At 35.2% G+C, this 16439-nt stretch overlaps 1 protein-coding gene across 11 annotated transcripts in view; it reads right to left on the minus strand.

Annotated features, from left to right (window-relative positions):
- The window catches only part of FARS2 (phenylalanyl-tRNA synthetase 2, mitochondrial), a 502588-nt gene that overhangs the window by 335254 nt on the left and 150895 nt on the right, over nt 1-16439 (minus strand). For all 11 annotated transcript variants that reach the window (XM_041772861.1, XM_041772868.1, XM_041772862.1 and 8 more), the window contains one exon: nt 6017-6176. In XM_041772861.1, coding sequence (XP_041628795.1) covers nt 6017-6176 — 160 coding nt within the window. The remainder of the gene's footprint in view (nt 1-6016; nt 6177-16439) is intronic.

The following is a 16439-nucleotide window of genomic DNA, read 5'->3' on the forward strand; positions in this document are numbered from 1 at the left end:
TCAGACTAGTTCATTTATATTGTGCTATGAGGCCAGTGCTTTCTAAATGGAAAGTCCAATGTTTAGCAAGACTGCCAAAGAAGGGCTATAAATCCTGAAGGACAGAAAGTGAAAATAAAACATTAGAAATCCTAAGCCTCCACGTTAGTTGCTCTGAAATAAACGATCAGCCAAATATGATACGAAATATTGGAGAAACAATTTAGAGATGTTAAAAAATGACAGCAAATGCCACAAGCATGAAAACACTCTAAAGGGTTATTTTATTTCTTTCTAATTCTAACCTGGTAACCTCTCAGCCTTAGGATGCTGGCACAATTGAAATGTTAGCAGAAAATAATAAAACTGCTTTGGAGAGGCAGGGGGAGAAAAACTGAAACTAAAGCAGCTGTAATAACAACAAATTGCCACAAGGAAATAGCGTGTTCTAATTTTTAATTTTGCCTTCCAAGAACAAAGGAAGATGATACTAATAACAGGAACATCAAAAAAGTAGAAAGCAAGCTTAGACCATAAAAACAAATATAGAAAAGAGTCGTTGGATAATTCTGAGCTCTGCCGAGGCAGTTACTGCTCATCAACTAAAGAAAGATTGAATCTGAAGTTTTAAATGATCTTTGGTAGTCAAAATATAATGTGTATGATGCTGCAAATAGGGCCCTACCAAGAGCTCGATATAGGAGTCAGAGTACAGGGAAGGTCAGAAGGGAACCCTAAAGAGAGGCTCTTTTTTTTTTTTTTTTTTTTTTTTGGACATCATGGCTTTCGTAGACCTCAGTCGCAGAAATATTACTGAAATGATTTCTTTCTGCCTTTTCAAAAGAGCTAACCTCTAACCTGGGCGAGGAAATCAGCCCGATGGCACTACAATCAGGGCTCAAGTACTTCCCAACTGTGTGATCCTCATGGCACCGCATTTCTCTGTCTAGGTTCCCTTGTCTAAAGAAAAAAAAAAAAAATGGGGATTATAATCATAGACACAGGTCAAAACAAAAAGAACCGAGTGCAGAATTTGACACTGTTAATTATTATCTCAGGCACTGTCATTATCATAATTAAAGCTATTATTAAATATTTAAATGACACTCAGAGTGTTTGTACCAGGACAGGTTTACCAAGACATTTTTCAAAAACCAGCACACCTCCTTTCCCAAAAAAGTTAAATGACCCTCTGAAATGCCTGAAGTAAGAACATGACACTTCTGTTCAGAGTGCAGAAGAAACAGCCAAGAGTCTTGAGGGAGTTGTTAAGATTCAGTGTGAACACTAGGAGAACACACAGCACCTGTTTCCTATGATACATACCCCCTCGTTCTTGTAGTTCATAAAATGGCCTGGGTTTGGCTCACCTTCCCACCCTGCTTAGTTAGCATCCACCCTGAGAAGCACCTTAGCAGATGTTATATACATGCAAACACACCTGGGGACAAGCTAACACAGCCCTCCCGGTGACAGCTCCCTTGGCGATACACAAAGCAAAGACACACTGGGGTTAGTTAGGCAAAGATGCATCTTTAAGGATTTTCAGGGTATTTGGCTACTGTGTGAATGGGGCTAAAAATAAGCTCATGGCTGGAAGGAAAGAAAAAATAAAAGGTTTTTTAAATCACAGATAGATTTTAGTGCACTGAACATGTATTCTCCAAGCCCGTTGGATTTTTTACTTCAATGCCATTCCACGACTCCGCTATTACAAACACAAAGTAAATTTGAAGATTTATAACATAGCAACTCTGATCTGTAATGAAATCTAAAATCTAAATGTCTAGGCTAATAGCATTTTAAAAATGAAGCAAATGTTTGTCTGAAATAGGCTACAATTTCACTGCTCTTGCGAAAGGTAAGATTCCTAATTCTTGGCCACGAGCATGCCCATTATGTACAATGGGCACCATGGCCAGAGAAATTATACACTGCAGAAATGTTTTTGTATAAGGAAAATTGTTATCTGGAAACTTTCACCTCAAAGCACGATTTTGAATGCTATTCAATTACAAATATTAAAAATAATAACATAAAAGAAATCCAGCACCAGATTCAGATAAATAATCCCCAAGGCCCCTGGGAAGGTTTTAGAGTCTAAACAGGGCCTGGAACAATGTTTTCTTTTTAAAATATTGCTTGTGCTCAGAGAGGACATTAAGGCTATCATCAATACCCACCTGACTGCTGTGCCAGTCTCACAGAAAGACACATCTCATTTCATTAGACAAAATAAAGACAAATCAACTGTAAATTAATGTTCTTTGATTGTATTATATTTCTTCAAAGCTCCCTGTTTTTATTGCCTTGTCCTCATTTCTCTTGCCTTCATATTTTTCACATTTACACATTTATTTAATATTTTCTCCTTACAAGGCACCTTTCACATAGCTCATTTTATTCTCACGGGAACCAAGTATTATTACCTTGGTTTTTAAAAGTTCAAAAATTGAGGCCTAAAGCACTAATTGACCTAAGATTTTAAAGTGGAGGAAAAAGAACTTAAATTTAATTTTTCTGATTGCACACTACCATTTCTCAGTGGACATGAGATTTTTCTGTTAACCATTTTCTTCCTTCCTCTTCCATTCTTCATCCCTAAATTCTATATGCTTATTCTCAATGGCTGGTATCAGCTCTGACATCCTCCAACCGGGAACCTATCCTGGAGCACATGCCAAATTTCAAAGGAGATGCCTCTCCTATGTGCTCCTATAACAAACACTTTGCATTTCCTTGTGAAAGGAGTCAAGATTGGCTCCTTGAAAACAAGTGATTATGTCTCACTTATTCAATATTGGGATGCCTGCAATGTGCAAAAAATCCAATAGCACTTCCTGCTCAGAAAAATAAAAACCCACCCCCAAAGAGAGTTTAGATGAGCACGTAGAAGAGGCACCTCCTGGTTGGTGGACATCTGAGTTGACACTAGAGGATAAATAAGAATTACCTAGTTGGGGAAAAAATAATAATAAATAATTATCCAGTTAAAGGGTAAAGAGACTGGGAGGACTAACCAGGTGAGGAGGGGGGAAGAAAAGAATAAAAATAACCAATAGGAGAAACACAAATACTACTACGCATTTAAAGAAGGAGGCTACCTGCCTATCCAAAACCACTCAGTTATCTAAACCTCACCAACAGCAAATCATTTGATGACAGAAATGTGTTGCAAGGTGTAAAAAAAAGAGGGCTCTAAAAACAATTCTTTCCATAGTTTGACAATAGGTAAATTCTGATGATCCTGAATCTCTTTGTAAAGCTACTACTGGAGAAGGAACACTATCTCTCCCTCAAATACACCAGCCCTTCTACCTTGACCTGCCTTGAAAATAGCCTAAACAACACAATCCATTCCCCCATATTCCAGTATTAAATAGATAATAGTACTGCTAGAAATATCACAAATCCTTCCTTTTATCATGAAAGTAAAGAGCAGGCTATAATAGAATTTTCCTATCAGCAATCTCTATGTGAAACCTGTTTCACTATTAAATTACATTATTTTAATACAAAATATTTCATACCAAGAGACAAAAAGAAAATAACAAACATCCATGCACCCACCATTCAGTTTCATGAAATCAGAACATTCTGTCATATTTAACTTTATATCTTTTTAATTTTAATAAAACAGTATGAATACATTTAGAAGCCTGGTTTTATCTCCTCCCTAATGTGGCTTTCTGCCTTCTGGAAAAAGACACTAGCATAAAGTTGATGTACTCTTTTTAAAAATACAGGAATATAAAGACTATATAGGATTATTTAGTGGTTTCTTAAATATTACATGAACTATGCATTTTATAATACAGCTGTTGATATACTCTAAACCCTTGCTAAAACAGGGCAGCAGAGGCCTAATAAACTAGAACAAGAATCTTTGTAAATGCAATTTGAATTTACACATAAGTAGGGAAAACTGGAGGCACAAAAAAATAAACATAAATTAAGAGTAGTAGGTGAGCACTCAAGTTCCAGCTGGGAGAACAATAACTGAGACCCCTACAAAGGGACAGCACTATGTATTATATACTATTTTTCTGTATCTTTCTCAACACTTACAAATGTTAGGTATGTAGGTTTTCACATATGAAAATGACAATCAGTAACTGACAGTGGTTTTCATTTACTTTCCCCTTGTTACTAATAAGGGTGAACATCTTTTCCTATGTTCACTAGTCATTCTAGCTGCACGACTTGTTCTTCACCAAAAGTTCACCATTTTTCTCTTGATTTTTGCTTGTTTATTTGGAGGTATTCTTTATATATGCTGAATACTTCTTGGACATACCACTGTATTCCCATTGAATGTCTAAAATTAAAATGACTGACCAGCGGTGCCTGGGTGGCTCAGTCAGTTAGGTACACGTCTGACTCTGGATTTTGGCTCAGGTCATGATCTCAGTATCACAAGATCAAGCCCTGCCTCAGACTCCACAATGGGCAAGAAGCCAGCTTAAGATTCTCTCTCCCTCTCCCGCACCAGCCCCCAACTCTCTCTTTCTCTCTCACCTTTCTGAATCAATGAAGGAATGAATAAATAAATACATACATACGAATATACATACATAAAAATAAAAAATAAAATGATTGAACACATCAAGTGTTGTTGAAGATGCAGAGCAACTGGAATTTTCATACACTACTGGCAAGAATGTAAAATGGCACAACCACATCAGAATACAGTTCAGTGGCTTCTTAGAAAGTTAAAATACAACTACCTTATAACATAGACACTCCATTCCCAGGTATTTACCTAAGCAAAATAAAAGCATGTATCCTTACAAAGAATTGTGCATGAATGTGCATAGCTTTACTTGTAATAGCAAACACTGGAAACAATCCAAATAACTACCAAAAGTTAGATGAAAAAACAAATATGAACGGGCACATGAATAAATAAATAAACCATGGAATGTAATACCACTAAGCAATAAAAAGAAATGAACTACTGATACACACTACAATATGTATGGATCCTAAAATAATTATAGTAAAAGAAACCAGCCTCCCCCTCAAAAATAGGGTCAACATAGGATTCATTTATAAAAATCTGTCAGTAATGACAGAAAGTAGATCACTGATGGCCTGGGGTAAGAAGTAAGGAAAAGCAGGAAGGAGAGATTACCAAGGAACAGGAGGACACTTTTGTGGGTGATAGACATGTTCATTATCTTGATTCTGCTGGTGGTTTCATAGGTGCATACACATGTCAAAATTCATAGAAGTGTGTACATATGTTCAGTTTACTGAATGTCAACAGCTTGTAGACTTTAAATATGTAGAGTTTATCTTGTATCAATTATAACTCAATAAAGCTGTTCCTTTAAAAAGTTGATAAAAATAGTAGGAAATTGAAAACAATCTGAACCATGCTAGGCTTCTGTCTTCTAAACATCTTTTAAAATACAGGCCATGACTTAAAAACATCCCCTAGCCTTCTCTTTACATCCTGAAAATAAGCAAAATAATGTCTTGAGTAAATTAAAATAGTGAGGGGGATAGGCAGCATTAGAGACAAGAAATTATGCTGGAGATATAACTAAGAGTAACTAAGAGTAAGTGACTAAACTGAGAATCCAGGTCTTAAAAAGATTGTTCTTCCTCCAGGAAATTCATAGTTAATATGTTTGCTATTAATAGCAGTAATCAGTATGCCAACATATAAAATTTTCCACTGGGTCAACTCACATGGTTGAGAATCTAGCCCCAACAATCCAAGGCTGACCTAATGAAAATATAATAATAACACTAATCAGCTGTAGGCTTCCTCTCCACTATCTTAATCCATTATCATTCTCATGAAAGGTTGTAATCACTTTTCTTGCTCAAGCTAATTCCATTTTCATGTCCTCCTGCTCCAGTGAAATAAACCAGAAAATCCGTAAGTTCTACTTCATAGAGAGCCCCAACCTAGACAAAAAAAAAACCTACATACAATTACATACAATTAGCCTTAATGATTTCAGAAAGGTGGTATTTGTTAAACATTTAAGCCCCCAATGAAAAACAAAAGCATTTAAGTACCTACCATCTCCAAAAATATGTGTCACAAGCCTGATAAGTGTTTGCTTAAGATCAAACTCGATGAGCTTAGTGGCCTCCATGGTATGTGTCTCTTGTTTGTAAGCCGAGCGAGAACTCTGTTCAAAGAGCTGTAGGCTCTCTCCATCCTTTATGCCAGCAAATAACTGTAAACCAAGATGAATAATATGCATAAATAAAAATAGTATCCTGGACAGCCTACATGAAAAAACATTATGTGGGAAAAAATCCATTAAGTCTTCTAGTCAATGACCATACTGAAATTAACACTCACTTAGTAGGACTTTGAACAAAGCACTATGCTACATGTAATTGAGAGTCTCTAGCGAATTAAAAGATACTGTTCTGATCTTTTCTCATCTCTTCATTTTACTTTGGCTTAACTTACAGTCATTTCCTCAAAAGAGACATTATCCTCAATGCTAGTGCAAATACCAGTGAATCAAGCTTTCGGACTCTAAAATGTATTCTTGAACATCCTACAGTGTCCTTACAGTGTGACCTGAGACTAAGTAAGAAAGTATATTCCAAGAATTAAATTCTTTAAAGCACACGAAGGCAGAAAGCATGCTGAACTTTGCTTAACCCTGTTATCTCCAAAACTTAGGACAGAAAATGAAATATAGGTGAACACAAGGCTATGTGTTATGGTAAATAAATTTCAGGTAATGATTTGTAAAGTAGAAATAATAACACTAAATTAAGAGACTGTGATAATTAAATAACATATGAAAAGCACAGCATACTGCAATGACTAGATACATTTTAATTATCATCATTATTAATCACATCTCTTATTAGTCATAAGCTGGTTCCCTCACTTCCTTCCTTTAAAGTGTACCCATCTTTAACAACAAAGCAAATCTTCACCTGCTAGGAGAGGACTCAAGATGGAGAACTGAGCAAATGAATCTATCATTCTTAACACCTAATGTCCCAAGAAATTTAAAAAAAAATTAATGTTTTAACAAAAAAAAAAAAAATAAGTCAACTGCTATTTCTAGTAATATTGAGCTGAATAATTAGAACCAAGCCTCCTCATAAATCTATTAAAATATACAAAAATCCCTAAAAGCACAGAAGTAACACAATAGAGAGGAATTAAAACTCTACAGGAAAGCAAAAAAACAGGGGAAAAAGCACCACATAAGCCAGAGAGAAACACTGAGAATATCTGCATATGCAATGTATCTACTGAAAAGCTGAACATTGGTTATGACAGCTTACCACAGCAAGTCAGGGTCAAGTGAAACCCCACAGTGTCTGACCAAATTGCATAATCCAATAAACAGCCTTAAAGGACTTACCCCCATGATAAGGATGAATACAATATTCTTGTACAGACTTGCAGTTAGGAGTCACATTACTTGGGCAAGAGAGAGAATCTCAGGCTGTGAAAATAAACTAAAGCAATCGCAGACTGGTAGCTTCTCTAAGTGTCTAGCAAAATCAAAAGAAAATCTCAAAAAAAAGATTCTACTATCCTATAACTCAAACTAGTCCTATTAGAGTGAAGACAATGCAGCTGCCAAAGTCTGTTCTTCAACAACTATTCTAAAATAACTGAGAACAACAAAGAGTAAATAAAACTGTTAAATAACATGGGAAAAGGACAATGCCCAAATTTCAAAATGATTATATGTAAAAAAGAAGGAAGGGAGGAAGAGAGGGAGCAAGGAAGCAAAGGAGGAAAGAAGGAAGGCATGCAAGTTAAATAATTCCCAGAGAAAAGGAACTATTAAATTCCATCCCACTTTTTACCTTTGAGGTAAGCAAGCACAAGCAGAGAAAAATTGAGGGTAAGAGAAAAAAGGGGAATTGGTGAAGGATTAAGGTTGATTTAAAATCACCACTAAAAAGAGTAAGTGACTGTAAGTGTGAAAATCCTACAAGTATTCTAAGATATGTGACTAAAGATCACAATGAAGGGACAGCATGACCAATTAAAAGTGACAATCATCAAAATGCATGGTTACAATGGAAAAGAAAAAGATGAAAATAATGAAAAACATCCTTTGGCAACTGAGTGGGGTTCCATAAAAATAAAGCAAACCTAAAAACTTAGAGGGTTTATAAAATCATTTCCTTCCCTATCTCATCCAAAAAACAAAACAATACAAAATATAAAACAAAAAATTCCACTGGAGGCTCTGTACTTTGCTACACTAACAGAAGAGGGCACCAGGCACCTACAAATTCTTCCAAACCAAAACACCCACAAAAAGTAACAGAAGAAAATGAAATAAAGCTACATAGAAAATACCAGAAACACTCAGTACAGCTTAACTGATGAAATTCTATTTTCCCCTTTCCCTCAAAAAGAAAGTCAAGAAGCAGCAGCAGAAGAAGGTAACATAATACTTCAAAACCAAATTAAATACACTAAAAAGCATTTGGGGTTATGAATAACTGCTTGAGTCAAAAACTCAAAAATTAAGAACAAAAATGTATGAAAAACAGGAAGAAATGAAAATAAAGTTGATTAAACTCAAGAAAGACAACAAAATTTTCTTGAAATAGAAGTCTAAATCACGAAGTACATGGTAGAGAAGAGCCTCGGGGAAAATTTAATTAGGAACATTAAAGAAAAGTAGGAACAACAAGGTGAAGAAAGAAGAATCTGAGAGAAAGTGGTGGAAATGGAAGTGATGCAAAGAAGGAATAACATGTATATAATTGGAAATCCCTATAAGAGGAGAGAACACCATGAGACCAGAACTAATGGGCACCAGATAAAATGAGCACTAGAGAAAATGTAGCTTGGGAGGACAAAACACAAGACATATTCTGGTAAACACAATCAGACTTCAAAGATGAAGAGGAAAAAAATACCCTAGGCCTCCAAGCAAAATGATCGAATAACTTAGAAGGGCAAAGCAATTAGACTAGCATCAGACTCTTTGAAATAACATGCAGCAGGGCAGCAGGGGAGTCACATTTTCAAGCAATCCAATAACAATTAAAAAAAATTTTTTAAAGAAAGAAAAAGTTATGTACCAAGAATTTTATACCCAGCAACACTGGCTTTTGCACATCAGGTCTACAGAAAAAGCTCTAAACATACAACAACATGGGAAATTTCATATTAACGAGCTGGTGGTTTTTTTCCCAAGATTTTACTTATTTATTCATGAGGACACAGAGATAGAGACATAGACAGAGGGAGAAGCAGGCTCCCTGCAGGGAAACCAATGTGACACTCGATCCCTGGACCTGGGATCACACCCTGAGCCAAAGGCAGATGTCCAACCACTGAGCCACTCAGGCATCCCTTAATGAGCTCTTTTTAAAGAATTCACCAAAGCATAAACTTTATTCAAGCAAAAGGTAACTGAGAAATATTCACAAAAAAACCTACCACATTAATAATGAATAACACATTAACACATAAAATTATAGATCTGAAACTAAAACAAAGTAGAAATAATAAAATAAGAAATGGAAGAAGATGGAGTAGAAGTGGCAAGTGAAAAATACAAATTGGTTACTGTATACATGACAGGTATTAGTTAAAAAACACCTTTACAACAAACTAGTAGGGGATCCCTGGGTAGCTCAGCGGTTTTGGCGCCTGCCTTTGGCCCGGGGCACGATCCTGGAGTCCCGGGAACGAGTCCCATGTCAGGCTCCCTGCAGGGAGCCTGCCTCTCCCTCTGCCTGTGTCTGCCTCTCTCTCTCTCTCTCTCTCTCTCTCTCTCTGTGTGTGTGTGTGTGTGTGTGTGTGTGTGTGTGTGTCTATCATAAATGAATGAATGAATCTTTAAAATAAAAAATAAAAAAAATAGAACAAACAAGTAGGTTAAATAAGAAAATGGTGAAATGAAGTATTTAAAATGATGTAAATAGAACAGTTACCATTAAAACAAAAATATGAACCTTTCTAAAAGGCAAAAAACATTAATTCAAAGGCAAAAAACAAAATAAAATATATTTGGTGGAGAAAGAAATAAGCTGAATATAAAATAATACATAATTACACAATATTATGACAGAGTTGAGACCAAACATATCAGGCATATCACTATGTGTGAATGGACTTGATTCACCCCTTCAAAGGAAAAAAAAAGAACAAAAACATTAAATTTGATAACAAAGCAGGACCTAACTAACTATATGTTGCTTATAAGAAACACATCTAAGACAATGCTAAAAATAAGAAACAGAGTATAACAAGCAAATAGAAACGAAACATCAAGCACAGTAATCATGAAATCAGAAAAGGTAAAATTCAAGCAAAAAAAAAAAAAAAACAGTAACAACACTAAACATGAAAAACAAGACATTAATTCTAAAATTTTCAAATCATAATAATATGCAGGGCTTATCAATATTTACAAATCAAATAACACAGTAATCACACTTATTTTGAAAAATCCATAGGAGATGCAAAAGACACACTTTAAAACACTAATACTGGGAGAATTTAATACACCATTCTTAGAATAAAATCAAGTACACAAAATTAACTAAGAAGACAGAAGGCCTAAACAACATAACTAATAAAGGAAATAATATACATATCTTGCTACTTGACAGTATAAAATACATTTTCACCTCAAGGACCCAGACAACATGAACAAAAATTGATCATATATCAGTTTTTAATAAAAGTATGTGTTCCATAAAGAAGAAAGAAGTGTGTCTCATAATAAGAAATAATAAGTTACATTTCTACCCCAATACTACAAACTAAAAGTCATTAACAGAAAAAAAGAAAATATACACGCCCTTCTACATGGAAATTGAAAAAAGGAAAAAGGAAAATGTTTTTCAGGAAACAACAGGACAAAGTGACAATTATCCAAATATATAAGGAACTTTTAAGAGTTGACAAAACATCAAGAAAAAACGGAAACATATATGAATATATAATTCACCAAAAAAAAAAAGGTAATGACTCTTAACACGTGAAAGATATTCAGAAGAGAAATGCAAATTAAAACAACACTATGACATTAGAAAAATTAAAACTCAAAACACACTCTTCTGGTGGGACCTGTGAAAACTCATACTCACATAGATTGTTGACAAAAACACAGAAATTGGTAGAATTCTTTTGAAGGCAAATCTGGCAATAGCTAACAAAATTACATATGCATTCACCTCCTTACTCAATCCTCCCACTTCTATTTACCCTGAAGATAAACCTCCAGAACTAATACCTATATTCAAGATTTTCATTGTAGCATTGTTTGTAACTACAACATATGGGAAACAAAAAAAAATGTCCATATATAAGAGATAAGTTAAACTATGATCTATCCATCATTGGAGTATTTTAGAGATAGGAGAAAGAACGAAAATCTCTCTGAACTGATGTGCAATGATTCTCAAGGTACACTGCTAAGTGAGAAAAGCAAAGTGCAAATAAAGCATATATCATTTATCAATTATAAGAGCACCTGGGTGGCTCAGTCAGTTAAGTGTCTCCCTTAGGCTCAGGTCATGAACTGGGGGTCCTAGGATTGAGGCCCCATCGGGCTCCCTGTTTAGTGAGAAGCCTGCTTCTCCCTTTTACTATCCCTCTGTGCACTCACTGTCTCTCTCTCTCTCTCTCTCTCCCCTTCTCACTCCAAAATACATTTAAAAAATATTTTAAAAAACCAATTATGCTTCTTTTCATGTAAAAAAAAAGGAAAATAATAAAACATACACAAATCTGTTCATTTGTATAAAATAAAATGAACAAACAACATCAAAAAGATGAACCTAAAGAGGTTGATTTTGTAAAGGAAATCGGGTGGTAACAGATTGAAGACTGAAAAGAATCAGTGAATGGGAATGGAGTAAAAAAGAAGGAGGTGTTGGGAGTGAGGATGAGATAGGAGTAACTTTCTGAAGTAAACTTTTTTGTATACTTCTGACTTTTAGAATCACAGGAATGTTTTACCTACTAAAAAAATTACAAATAATCAGAACTCACCCAGATATGGCGAGAACTTAAAGCAGAATACCATGAGTAACAATAGAGCTGCTTCTATTCTTAATAAATGACGCTGACACACACTGAAGAGGGTAGGAAAAAATTAACCAAAGTAAATTTGAAAAGTGATATTCTATTTTCTTAACAGAAAATAACAGCAAATATATACCAGCATGTAATTTTTTTCCACAGAAGTATATGTCAACATTTCTGAAACTACTCAATGTTCATTCTAAAACTGAGTAAGGAAAACCAGGTTATTCACTCACAGTCCAAAAACAAAAACATGAGGAGAGCTAGAAAGACTCATGTCATCATGAAACTGAAGTATCCATATAAATTCATATTTTCTACATATACATTGATTAAAAAAATGAAAGTACATGTACATATATTTTCTGTCCATTGAGGGGAATGAGAAGCAATGACATCCCAATAACAATATTACACTCAAGCCTGGGATTCTAAATACCATTTTTCAATAAAAAAGCAGGGCCCCTTAAAAAAATGAATTGATTCCAGGGTTGGGACAGAGGAAGCACACCATGAACCCAAGATACGACGTGGGACTCAAAAATGATGAAAACGTGTCAAAAGAAACAGGAGACTAGTAGAAGGGGTTCCCACTGGCCAACGGGGGGGGGGGAGGGGTCAGCTGAAAAGTGAAATAAATAATTCCAGTAAGGCGATATATAACCGATAAAATAATTACCTACAAAGTCATGCTGATATAATTAATTGAATAAATATATGGGAGAAGGTAAAAGTCTTCCTAAAAATAAAATTCTACAGAACAGCTTTAGATGAAATGATGGATAAAGAAAATGAACATCTGGCTCTAAAGTTAGTGGGGCTAAATATAATGAGAAAAAGGATAGTTACATAGCTTCAAAGTATCCCTCCACAAAAAACGTATTAGTTGCAAGGGGAAGAATAGTTACTTCATTGTGCAGAAATCTAGCAGATGCTATCTTTACCAAGTGATCAAAATTAAAAATTATACGTATCGCCACCATGTGGCTTGTAATACACAAATAAAAGCACAAGTAACTTATACCATATTACATGAATACAGTCACTGACCCCAAAATAACTACACACACACACACACACAAAATCAGCAAATAGTACTTAATATTCCTATAGATGAAAATAAAGCTGTTGTTTTTCCAGGAATGAGTACCACTCTAAGGACACATTAATTAGAAAGAAATGTGGAGAGCTGAACACTAAGGTGAAATGGAAAGGAACATTTCATCAGTAAACGGTACAAAGGAAAAAGGAATGCGGTACTCTTCATCAAAATGAATATCCAGGTAAAAGATGTTCTCCTCACATAATAAATGATAGAAATGTAAAAGCCCCAGGTTCCAAAAGATACCTTTTATAGTCCACTAAAAGTAAAAATTCTATTACATGACCTAGCTGGCTAATAGAAAAGAACCTTTTACTCACAATTATGCATTAAAACCAACAAACGATCAACACAACATCAAGTTATTCAACTAGAAAAAAAAAAAAGATATTCAACTAGAAAAGGAAACTGGAGCTGAGTGGAATGACTCTGGTGTAACTACCAAAACACATGAAATGGGGGCCCGCAGGGTGACTGCCCTGCTCTGTGTCCACTCCAGAAGATGAAGGTCAGCCTTTTTATATTTATATATTTAATGAGGTAAAACAGACATACAGCATTGTATGGCTTTTAGGTATACAACATTATGACTTCAAATATGTATAATTGTGAAATGATTACCAAAACAACTTTGGTTAACATCTACCATCACACACATTCACAAAATGGTTTTTTCTTATGATGAGAAATGTTAAGGTCTACTCTCTTATCAAGCTTCAAATATACTATACAGTATTATTGTCTACTGCCACCAGACTGTATATAACATCCCCAGAACTTATTTATCTTATAATTGAAGTGGTAACCTTTGACCGCCTTTTGCCCATTTTGCCTTACCTCCTAACCCCCTACCTCTGGCAACCAACAATCTTTTCTCTATGAATTCAGGGTTTTTAGATTTCATATATAAGTGAGGTCATACACTACTTGCCTTTTTCTGACATTCCACTAAGCATAATGCCCTCAAAGTCTGTATATGTTATGGGAAACAGCAGGATTTCCTTTGTTTTTATGGCTGGGCGTGTGTGTGTGTGTATGTATACACATCTTTATACGTTCATCATCAATAGACCCTAATGGTGATTCCATATCTTGACTATTGTAAATAATGCTGCAATGAACATGGGGGTACAGATATATTTCAAGATGATAGTGATTTCTCTTCCTTTGGGCTAATGCCTGGAAGAAGTGGGACTGCTGGATCATGTCATAGTTATATTTTTAATTTTATGAGAAAACTCCATGCTGTTTTCCATAGAGACTATACTAATTTATATTCCCACCAACAGTGCACAAGGAATCCCTTTTTTCCATATCTTTGCCAACACTTGTTAATTCCTGTCTTTCTGACAGAAACCACTGTAATAGGCATAAAGTAGTATCTCATTGTGGCTTTGCATTTCCCTGATGAAAAGTAATGTTGATTATCTTTAAATGTATCTGTTGGCCATATCTATGTCTTCTTTGGGGGAATATCTATTCATCTCTTCTTCCCATTTTTAATTGACTTTCTTTAAATTGACTCTCATGGGATCTTTATATATTTTAGGTATTAATCCAAATTAATATTTCTCTTTTGGATCATTTATTACTAGTGTATAGAAACATAACATTTTTGTATATTGATTTCTTACCCTGCAACTTAACTGAATTTATTAATTAGTTAAGCAGTTTTTCAGTAAGGTCTTTATTAATATCATGTCATCTGCAAATAAAATAGTTTTACTTCTTGCTTTCCAATTTGAATACTATTTTTTGAGTCTAATATTTCTGTCTAGGACTTCCAGTAATATAATGAATAAAAATTACAAGAAGAGTCATCCTTGTCTAGTTCCTAATCTTAGGTTAAAAAAAAAAAAAAGCTTCCAGTTTTCCATCATTGAGCATGTTAGCAGTGGGCTTGTTATATATGGCCTTTTATTGCATGGAAGACATTCCCTCTCTACACAGTTTGTGAGTTTTGTTTGACCATAAATGGATGTTGAATTTTGTCAAATTTTTTTTCTACATCTATTGAGTTCTTATGAATTTTATCCCATGTTATGGTGATATGGTGCCTCAGTTTGATTTGCAGGTGTTGAATCCTCCTTGCAACCCTGGAAAAAAAAAAAAATCCCATTTGGTCATGGTTGTATGATCCTTTTAATGTCCTGATGAGTTCAGTTTGCTAATATTGTTGGAGATTTGTTTTATCTATGTTCATCAGGGACAATGGATTGTACTACAGACATTCTTCATTTTTTTGTGCTTCAATTCCTTGCACTTCAAACAAATTGCATTTTTTACGAATTGAAGGTTTGAGCCTTCACTGGAGGAAGTACTATGTGATGGAAACAGCAAATGAACTAGAATTAGAAGTGAAGCCTCAAGATGTGACTGAACTGCTGCCATCTCATGAACTTGAACAGATGAGGAGTTGCTTCTTATGGGTGAGCAAAGAAAGTGGTTTCCTTTTTTTTTTTTCTCTCTCTTTTTAAGATTTTATTTATTTATTCATGATAGACACACACAGAGAGAGAGAGAGAGAGAGGGCGGCAAAGACACAGGCAGAGGGAGAAGCAGGTTCCATGCAGGGAGCCTGATGTGGGACTAGATCCCGGGACTCCAGGATCACGCCCTGGGCCAAAGGCAGATGCTCAACTGCTGAGCCACTCAGGCATCCCAAGAAAGTGGTTTCCTGACATGGTACATATTCCCAGTGAAGATGCCATAAAGACTGCTGAGATGATAATGAAGGATTTCGAATGACATAACTTAGTTGTTAAGGTAGTGTCAGGGTTTGAGAGGATGGACTCCAATTACGACACAAGTTCTCCTTGGGTAAAAGCCTATCAAACAGCGTTGCATGCTACAGAGAAATCAATTGTGAAAGAAGAGTCCACTGATGCTGCAAACCTCATCACTGTCTTACTCTAAGAAATTGCCACAGTCACTCCAACTTTCAGCAACCACCATCCTGATCATCAGCAGCCGGCAACAGTGAGACAAGACCCTCCACCGGCAAAAAGATTACAACTCACTGAAAGTTCAGATGATGATTAGCATGTTTAGCAATAAAGAATTTTTATTTCGGGTATGTACATTGTTTTTTAGACATAACACTATTGCACACTTAACAGACTATAGTATAGCACAAACATAAATTTTACATGAACTAAGAATCCAAAAAATTCATTTGTCTCACTTCATTGTGACATTCATGTTTTGTAGTGGTCTGGAACTGAACCTGAAATATCTCTAAATAATGCCTGTAATTTTCTTTCGTTGTATTTTCTTTTCCTGGTTTTGGTTATCAGGGTAATTCTCACCTTGTAAAATGATTTTAAAGGTGCTCTCTCCTCTTCTATTTTT

The sequence above is a fragment of the Vulpes lagopus genome, chromosome 10 (genome assembly GCF_018345385.1).
Source record: "Vulpes lagopus strain Blue_001 chromosome 10, ASM1834538v1, whole genome shotgun sequence".
Lineage (NCBI taxonomy): Eukaryota > Metazoa > Chordata > Mammalia > Carnivora > Canidae > Vulpes > Vulpes lagopus.